The 10256-nt window shown below is 34.9% G+C and overlaps 1 protein-coding gene across 1 annotated transcript in view; it reads right to left on the bottom strand.

Moving 5' to 3' along the window:
- Positions 1 to 1975: 1975 nt before the first annotated feature.
- Positions 1976 to 10256, bottom strand: part of DPYD (dihydropyrimidine dehydrogenase) — a 797518-nt gene continuing 789237 nt past the window's right edge. The window contains exons 22-23 of the mRNA XM_045547470.1: positions 6603 to 6743; positions 1976 to 3419 (exon numbers count right to left, since the gene is read on the bottom strand). Coding sequence (XP_045403426.1) covers positions 3249 to 3419; positions 6603 to 6743 — 312 coding nt within the window. The 3' untranslated portion in view covers positions 1976 to 3248. The remainder of the gene's footprint in view (positions 3420 to 6602; positions 6744 to 10256) is intronic.

The raw sequence follows: 10256 nt of genomic DNA, 5'->3' as shown, positions 1-10256 counted from the left end.
ACCCTCTGTGAACCAGAAAGTGGGCCTTCACCAGACACCAAATCTGTTGTCAGCTTGATCCTGGAATTCTCAGCCTCCAGAATTGTGAGAAAAAACTTTTGCTGTTTAAACTACAAAGTTCATGGTATTTTGTTATGGTAGCCCTAACAGACTAAGACAGGGAACATTCATCATTTTAATTCATATCATCAGCTCTTTGTCCAGTACTAGTTGTTTGACAAATATTTGTTGAATGAACAAATGGCTGGATGAACCAAAGGGGGAGGCAGACAGCATATTAGACATAACAAAGGGGACCTAGAAGCATACCTAATTATCTGTGTGACCTGGGACAAGTGATTCAGACTCTTAGGCACCTATGTCCTCATTTGTTAAATGAGAAAAACAATAGTAACTACCTTTGATTATTATAATATTCAAATGAGACAATATATGTTGTATTAGTCAGGATTGTCCACAGAAACACAACTGCTAGGATTAATTAATTTAATTTATTATTACAAGGAATTAATGCACAAAATTATGAGTCTAAAATTTGATAGGGTAGGCCACTGGGCTGGAGACTGGGGAAAGAATTACAGTTCGAGTCCAAAGGCAGTCTGATGTAGAGCTATAAAGAGCCAGTGTTGTGGATGAAGTGTGAAGGCAGTCTGCTGGAGAATTCCCTCCTGCTTGATGGACATCACCCTTTGTTCTAATCAGGCCTTCCACTCATAGAATGAGGCCCACCCACTTTATGGAGGGCAACTTGCTCTACTCAGAGTCCATTAACTTAAATGTAAATTTCATCCAAAAATACCCTCACAAAATCATCCAGAATAATGTTTGACCAAGTATCTGGGTATTGTGGCCCAGCCAAGTTGACACATACAAGTAACTATCATATATGTAGAACATTTATTATAACTTCTTAGCCATTAGGTAGGAAATGTTCACTAACCAACTCTCTGGTCTGGTCGTATGTCCCCACTCACGTCTGGAAGCAAAGATCCATGAGACTGTGTGTCTTAGGATCAAGGGCTTATAATGTCTTGCTGGATAAAATAATGATTTTCATTCTTCTTTATTCTGAGTCTCTCTGCAAGCCACACACATCAAATTGAGTTATATTTTCTACAAACAACATGGATAAGAAAAATTTCCTAGTATAAAGTAGAAAGTGAACACAGAAAGAAATGTGTGTAAGGGAAAAACTAGTGTAGAATCATGGATTGCCATGGCCTAACTCAAGGCTCTGGTCAGTTGCAGTTCCCCAAAGTATTCAAAAAAAGAGCTAAAGCATTGTGTCCTCTTTTCCTCAGAAAAGGATGCAAATATCATGCTTTTTTCTTTAATCTCTATAAAGGGCATTTCTCCCTGACAGTTAGTATCTTGATGAGGACTCAGGAATATATACATGAGACATCTTTCATAATATTCCCAGAAGGCTTGAACTCCCATATTAAAAAACTCTCATTGGATTGAGGTAGAGGGTAATACATTATGATGGCATCCATGTAGCCCTGGCAAATTTCTTTCCTAGATAACTGGAATTCTTTTCTAAGTGTTACCAACTCCAAAAGTTAAAATTCCCCATCATTCCCCAAGGGTGTAAAGGGAATCAGTTTATATGAGTCATTAATATCACACAAGTATAGTGACATGTCTGCTTCTTATAGTGAGGTTGGCACCTCCAAGGTCGGCAGGCTGCCATTTCCCATTTGATCCTGCTCATGGGCCATTGCAAGAAACCTGGCCTGTTCTTGGTAAAAGATGTATTTTAGTGTAGCAGAATCTAATTCAGTAGGTAAAGCTAGGTAAGAGGAACAGGAAGTGAAATATTTGAATACACTGTCATCACCCTCATTAGATCTGAACTAGCATTATATATACATTTGGATGGAATTCCCTGTAGAACTAACAAAAACTGCTCTACCTCAAAATCTAAATGGTTGACATGAGATTGCATTTTCAAAAGAGGCAGAAAAAGACCATGTTTAAAAGGATTTATGAAATTTTATTTGATATTATTCAATCATATAGATTTCATGGTAAATATTCATTTCTAAAAGTACATAACATTTTATTTTTCTAGATCTTGCATTTGTCATAGAAATATGCCACAGATTATTACTTTACTTATAGATTCATATTAAAATATGCCATATAAAAGAGATAAATGAATTTATATGATGTTATTACTGATTATGAAAATAGAGAAATACAAAAATATTAGCAATAACAGAAAATATATATTTCATTTTTATTCCATTACTTTTGAGATTAAACATAAACACTAAAATAAAGAGTAGTCAAACTGTGCACATTTAATATATATAATCAATACTATATTTTTCATTCTTGAATAATGAAGCACATGACTCAGCGCTGTGTAATTTGTGCTTTGTTCAAACATTAATTGCTATAATCATGAAGGTTACTATTAAAAGCAGACAGAGCAGATCTGTGCACAGCAAAGGAGTGCCTTGAACCAGAGCTCCAACCTAACATCTTATTTTGTTAAGAACATAGTTCAAATATTTAAAGGAGAGAGCCATGTTGGCTCATTGGTGAAGAGTTTGGACACCTGTCTCAGGCATGAATGGTGAACAGCATATAGTCAGTAAATACTCTCACTTTCAGTATCCAGCACCAAAAAGAAGCTATTTCAGTGAAGGGGGGCCTTACTTAATGCAGTTCTACAAACCCTATTTTAGGCTTTCTTTTCTGTCATAGCAAATAATTATTTGACTTTCTTCATTTGTACTATATGGAGCTAATTACATTTTCTTAGAAATGGCATTAAAATTAAAGGTAATTTTTAATTATAAAATGTTTCCCTAGAAAAATTTTCTTATGTGTTAAAGTGTACTTTGTTCCAAAATACTTAATTTCACTTACAATTAGAAATCAAAGATGGAGCACAGCATAGGGCAATTTGGAAATTGTCACACTAATTGCCACGGAAATGTTAATTTTTCGAAATAGACAACTGATGGTGAACATCCAATTAACTGCTACACAGTTATTTAACAGCTATCCTCAGAAAAGAATTATTCTATTTTATGACCATTAATTGAATGGTAACTGGCATTAGACATCTTTTTAAATGTAGAAATTTATTTAAAAATCATATATTCTGATTAGAAATTTATTTAGAAATATATATTCATTTTAATTTGAAATAAGCTGGACACAAAAATCATAATTTTAAAAGATCAGCATATGTGATGACATCAAAGTTCACAGCAACTGCTTCACAAATCACCTTAACACACTGGATTCACAGTTAAGGGTAAGCCTCTCTTTGGTTCATAAGGTGTTGTCCTGGAAACCATTTTGATGCAGTCGATAATAGGACAGACACTGAGACACAGAGTACAGCCTGTACAAGCGTCAGTAATGGTGGGAAGGTGGGTTTCTGGATCAAACTGTATAGCCTGCAAACAGAAATAGAGGATATGATGTCACTGCCCACAAGGGTCAAGAATGCCCCCATGTTAGCATCAACATTTTTCTCCACTGCAATGGAGGTTACTTTGAGACAGCTACATTCAGCACTATGGTGCAACTATAGCAACAGTTGAGATGACAGAAGAGAAAGGAGAGAGAGAGAGAGAGAGAGAGAGAGAGGGAGGGAGGGAGGGAGGGAGGGAAGGAGAGGGAAATCCTTTTAAATTAGAAACGCAATGTTTAAAATTCCTTAGAGGTATTTTTCTTCATTGTGTGAGGAAAATATTTCATAACCTAGTAACTCTTCAGTTTTCTTTGTTCTGAGCAGAGCTCAGGTCTTGAGTGTCTTCTACCTGGGGATGTTGGGGAGCTCTCACACATTTTCCTTTTCCTCCTCACACTCCTTGTTCTTGACAGTGGAAAAGTGTGACTGTCAGATGGGGCAATGACTGCACTTGTTTGGATTTCAAATAATTCATGCAGTTTTCAGCAGAAAGCAGTAGAAAAAAATTACCTGGAGAGCCAACTTTGAATTTTGAGGATTTCCAAGATGATTCTAGGGATTGTCCCACCACGAGGGGGACAGAGCACTGAATAGAGAGCCAGAACATCTGGCATCCTGTCCTGGCCCTGGCACTACTGAGCCAAGGGAACCAGGGCCAGGGCTCCAGCTTAGAAACTCCTCAGGAGTTTGAGAAATTCAATAATTTCCTTCCTTCCTGCCTTCCCTCCCTGCCTGCCTTCCCTCCCTTCCCCCTTCCTTCCTTTTTAACATGAAGCAATCTAGAATAAGCAATAAAAATACACAGGGTGAAATTTAGGATTGGGATTTAAAAAAAAAAGATATAATGATGATTTTCCCATTAAAGAGAAACATTTCAACGGTGAAGCAGCATGCAATACCTCAATGGAATTACAGGATTTCTACCTGGGATGGTCTTCAGGGCAGCTATGTTGGGGGCAGGTGGTAGAGGCAGAGGGGTCTTGCCTGGCAGTCTCACTTGCAGAACAAGAACAATGTTTTTACCCAAACTGTACTAATTTGAAGTGACTAGGTAGGAGCTGAGAGAAATTGTCAGGGACATGAAGTCTCCCCAACCCCCACAAGTTACCCCTTGAGGCCAGGTCTGCAAATCTTACATTTTCAAATAATTTCATGATTTTGATTTTATTCCTGTTTCACACCTTTGTTACATTTCAATTCTCTATATGAATATATATATATATATTTGTTGTTTAAAAAATTCCCCCACAAATAAAGCTATGTATGATTATATCTCCATTTATGTACATAAAAACAAAAATGGTCTTTTCAGAGTAAATCATGATAGATTTCTTAATATATAAAAAATGTCTGATCTTTAAGAAAACAACCATATATTTTAATGAGACCTATAGCTATAGCAAACCACGAGGAAATTTTTGTACAGAAGTTATTGCTGTGTTTTATAAAACAACATTTCAGGCTGCTATTTGGATGAGTAAAAGCCATTTCTCTTTCTTATTATATCCCTTTTATATAAACAGAAACCCAATGAAGTAACTGATAAAAACTCAACAATATTGATGTTTAGAGATTTTACACTTTGAAAATTTGCGAACTTGCAAACATATAAAACCGTACATTCAGTTGGAGATTTTGATTTTCTTTTTATTTTTTTATCTTTTGTGACAGAAGAACCAAAGAAAGACTTTCTAAATGTTTTTAATGGATAATTATGATTTTTTTTCTCATGAATAAGACCATTTTTACTGAAGTTTTACCAAGGCTGGAATTGCAAGGTGGGAGCTGTAAGTTCTAAGATTTAAGATATATTAGAACTCTGATGCGATGATAGTTATAGGACTTCTTGAGTTAACTCTGATTAGTTAATTAGTAAGATGAAACGAAAATGAATGTGATATGATTAGCATTTTCAAAATAACTGTTAGAGACACCTTTCAGCTAGAAAAAAAGTGATAAATTGGGTAAAAATTTGGTGTAGAACTAATGTGAAATTAAGGAGAAAGAGATTTTTTTTTTTAAAACTATAATATGCCTATCATTAGTATATGTATCCTGCCATGAGCAACTTGGAACTGCCCCAGGTTGAATAAGGTGAATAAACTTCTTTTCAAATAGGGGGCATTTTATTATTTGTGTAGAAAATTCTATTAATAATTTCTTAAGAGGATCTTATCTTACTTTATTATATCTCTTTATAGCTTGAAAAATGTAATGAAAATAATATTCTACAGTTTTTAGCAATTTCTAATTGTTTAGTTGTTTTCAGCAAATTTTAAAATTTGCTTTCTCTAAATTCTGTATCTTAAAAAATTCTCTTACTTTCACAATAGATCAGGCCTTTGAGAGAAACTTATGTGTAAAGGTATTTTTTTAGAATCATTTTTCATTCATTTCTAAAATCCATCCAGTTCAAAGGTCATAGTTATGTCAACTTCTATTAAAAATAGCAGATTATACGGAGGTAAATGAAGAAGCAAATTAGAAGTCAAAGAGAAATTCATAGAATGTGTTTTCAAGAAAATATCCCATATTGAAGGAGTTGAATGCACAATTTTTCTTTTTTTGCCCCATGGCAGACTCTCAGCTGAGGGCTGAGGAGCTGGAAAGTACCTATGGCTCACTTCTTGAGGCAGGACTACATCTTGTTGGCTTTTCCATCTACAAAGGAATTCCTGGGACCAATCTGTCCAACTAGTTGGTGGGAAAGTGCTTTTTCTTTCTTCCTACAGTAAAAGGCCAATCAAAATTGAATGGAAGAGAATGCTTTTTTGGCAGAAGGAATCCTGTCCTTTCAGGGTAATGGCAATAAATGGTAGTTCTTTTCCCTTCCCTCTGTATTAAAGGGTAATGCTTTCCTAATATCCATAATTTTGTGTGAATTTCCCTTTTTGGTTGGATTTCTCCCTCCAATTTTATGGGTGATGAAGTGATATTAAAATAATACTGTGGATTGAATAGTGGCATAGTCAGTATAAGTTATGACTTTCCTTTTTTAAAAAATATTATATTACAAGAGTGAGAGGACAGAAAGATACGCCCCTGCAGAAGAGCAATACTTGGCACATCTGGTTTGAACTGTACACTAAGCAACACAAGAAGCTTTCTGCCACAACAGCCAGAAAAAACATGCCTCACAGCATCCTAATTCCAGCAGGACTCTTACCTGGTAGCCAGAGTCATTACAGGTCATGTAGCATTTACCACAGTTGATACACATTTCTTCATCGATCATAGCCACAACTTGCTCGACGTTGCTCAATTCACCAAATGTCCCAAGGTACTGCAGTGCTTTTCCTATTACCTCCTAAAAGATAGGCACTGAATCACTCACGGTGTTCATTTTTAAAACATTCCCATGTAATAACTAACATCAGTCCACACTTCCCTGTTTTTATATAATGTTGCATTATGTTAACAGAGGAGACTTTGGGTATTGTAGTTACAGATAAGCTTTCCATGATAATTATAGCTTAAATATTTCTGTCTTCTGAAAGATGGGCAATATGCATGCCTGACTTGGAAATACAAGACCTAATTAATTGCATTCAATAGGTTTTCCACTGTATAATTGAAAACAGTGTTTCTGTGGACAGAAAGAAGAAATGACACCCTTTTGAGTTGTTGCAGCTTACTTTTTCTCACTTTTGGACCTTGAAGGATTCAAAAGTAATGTAAAGTGACAAAGGGTAATGCACTTACAGTAGAAAACTTTAGATTGCTAAGAATGAGGGGAATAAAAGTGTGAATGCTATGCATTTATATCACTGTATTTGGATTCTAGACTTTCATCTAGAAATAAACTTTGATAGCATACTCACCTGTCGCGTTTTGGAGAGTATATTTCATTATTTAAAAATTCTAATTTATGTTAATTAATTAGGTTGATCCAACAGTTAAATCAGATGCTCTTTTACTTTTAAAGAACTAGAATTTTCTTCATTCACCACTGAAAATCTTTCATGTGGTTACACATGGCTTTATTCTTCATATTAATTGGAAGTGTGTTTAATATGTGAAACACAGAGGATGTTTCATCAACAATAAGAAAGACTTTGCTTCATAAAACAAAACAGAACAATGTAACAATGTTTGTCAAATTAGTATGCTGTCAAGATTTTTGCTTTTCTTTTTAACTATTAAAACGAAAGTCTTTTGTTTAAATTCAAGGTCCATGTTCAAGGAGGTTTGACTCTTACTTAAAATCACCCTTCCATATTCTCTTTGGTATTTTATTTTCTGCTCTTTTTTTCATGACCTTGGTTACTCTTCTTTACTTTTTTGTTTTTCCTATTTGAGCTCTAAATGACAATATGCTTATTACCATGAGCTTTCAAACTGAGACAAAGTTTACATTTTTATACAGCACATTTATGTATCTCTCAAGTGGTGAGATGATAGAAAACTTCCAATACTTCCCTATTTTCTTTTCAATGTATTGAAGTTATAATTTCAACTTTACTGAAGACTCTTTGTAGATGGGCACTTGATGTCTAAATCAATATCTCCATTCTGAATTGCTCTCACAAACTCAAGATCTACATTTATCAGCTTCATGATAAGCTCTGTCTCTAGGAATTGGTACTGTAAATTCACCACTCGCTGAACTTAGCATCAACAACACAAAACTGGGTCTTCCTTTGTGTTTCCTTGGTTTTGTGAACAGCATTAGGATTTTTTCAATCGTGGAAGTTTGGAATTCCATAGTTATGTTTCACTGCAATTTATCCTTGCTCCAATATCACATCTCTTGTCAAGTCTTCTGAGTTCTGGATCTGCAATGTCTTTTGAATCCTCTTTCCATGTCTACTACCATCTATAACCATTATTAATTAATTTCTTATTATTTTTATTGCAGTTGTAAAAGCCTCCTTGATAAGTTTCATCCTCACCTTCTTCCTTTCTCACTCTACCCTGTGCAATATTGTCATCTTAATCTAGGCTGTAAGGCACAGGCTAAATTTCTCACTACCTTACTCAAAAATCTATTGAATTAAGTACAGGCTCACCAAGCTGGCATTTACGGCTTTCTGCCAACATGCGTTTTCCTATCTTATTTCTCACTTCCAAACACTATGCACCTCAGCTACACTGAAGGACACACTTTTCCATTGACCTATCTGAGGCCTAATTTTATGTTGAGTCCTTTGTCTGAAATACCCTTCCTTCCTGTCTCCACTTTGAAAAATCCTATGCATTGTCTAAAGACAGCTCAAATGCCACCAATTAATGAAGATTTCCTCAATCCTTCTTTCTTCTTTCTTAACCAAATGTGAAGATATGATCTCTCTCTGTCTTCCTCTTTCTGTTATTCCCTCACCATCTCCCCTTTTCCCCTCCTTTTCCTCTCCCCGCCCCCCTCATTCTCTTTCTTATTTTATGTCCTGATGGCCTATGGTATTTTGTCTATTATGTGAAACTAATGGTAACAGATATCTTTTGAATACTTACTACATCTCAGGCCAGTGCCATAGTTTTTAAACATTTTGTCACTTACATCTCGTGCATTTTATAGATAATGAGGTGAATGAGATTTAAGGTATAAAATTAAGTAAATGATGAAGGAGGGATTCGGACCAGGGCTGCCTGACTTCAGATACCGTGATCATCAGCACTCTGCTATGCTGACTCATTGTTGTTCTCTATTTAGCAAATTTTATTTCATGTTATAGATATTTTCTACATTTGGCTTCCTATGTTGCAGTCTCCTAGTAGGCTTATTCATCTTTGTAACTCATGAGGTGTATTTTGTTCCTGCAGATTATTGAAACATATGGGTACTCAAATATTTGTTGAAATAAATATATCTTTTGTATATCTACACATTACACATATAGTATAGTAGTAGGCACATAGTTGGGTGGGGTAATAGCTCCTTTACTGAACATTTTTATTAAAATGAGCATTTTAAGTACAAAATAATCATAGTCAAAGTATCTAGATATGTTTAATATTTTTAAATAATATTTTAAGATAGTATTATGAATGCATGTGATCACTATCTGGCTATAAAATGGTATTTGTGTGTGATAGAAAATAATTTTTTCAAGCTAGCAAATAAATAAGCCTAAACACTTGTTTCACTGAATCAGATCATAATGACTGAAATCACCAGTAAATATTCAAAAGATGATTAAACAGGAAACTCCCTAGACAGTCATCAAGCTTATAAGGCTTATCCAAAAGAAACAACGTATATGCCTAAGAGGTTTCATTGCAAGGAACAAGGCCACATTCTGTGTACATTAAATATGCCTTTTGCTATATATTGGATATTTGCTGTTATCATTTATTAAAACATCATTGTTTAATGTGAAACCAAACATAACAAAATCCTTGGAGCCTCTAGAAGTTATTAGCACATGATGTTAAAATTTCACACCTCATTCATCATAGTTCTTTAAGAAAATTGTATTTGTTTTTTATCTGGAAGAGGACAAAAGAATGACAACTATTTTAAATCATTTTGGAAAAGAATATCAAAGAAAATGAATTATCATTCCATGTGGCTGAAAATGTGGACATTTGTTTAAAACCGAAAGCCTCCAGGTAGTACTATCAGCTTGTGAATACCCTTGAGTATATGTCATGGTATTTGAAGTTTGTGGAAAGATGCATATAATCAGTAAAGCACATATAGCTAGTCTAGTCCCTCTTGGACACACATCTGTGGAGATTAGGCAACCCACATTCATTATTCCACACGGGTGTGGACACACAAAAGTTGAGCAATCTGTCACAGCCATCCCTGATTAGTAGAAATATTGATGTGTGGATGTATATTTGGAGGAAGCAATGCTAAATCCTTTAAATTACACAG

The sequence above is a fragment of the Lemur catta genome, chromosome 3 (genome assembly GCF_020740605.2).
Source record: "Lemur catta isolate mLemCat1 chromosome 3, mLemCat1.pri, whole genome shotgun sequence".
Classification (NCBI taxonomy): Eukaryota; Metazoa; Chordata; class Mammalia; order Primates; family Lemuridae; genus Lemur; species Lemur catta.
The sequence above is the reverse complement of the archived record's forward strand: the minus strand, read 5'-3'. Positions and strand labels throughout refer to the sequence as shown.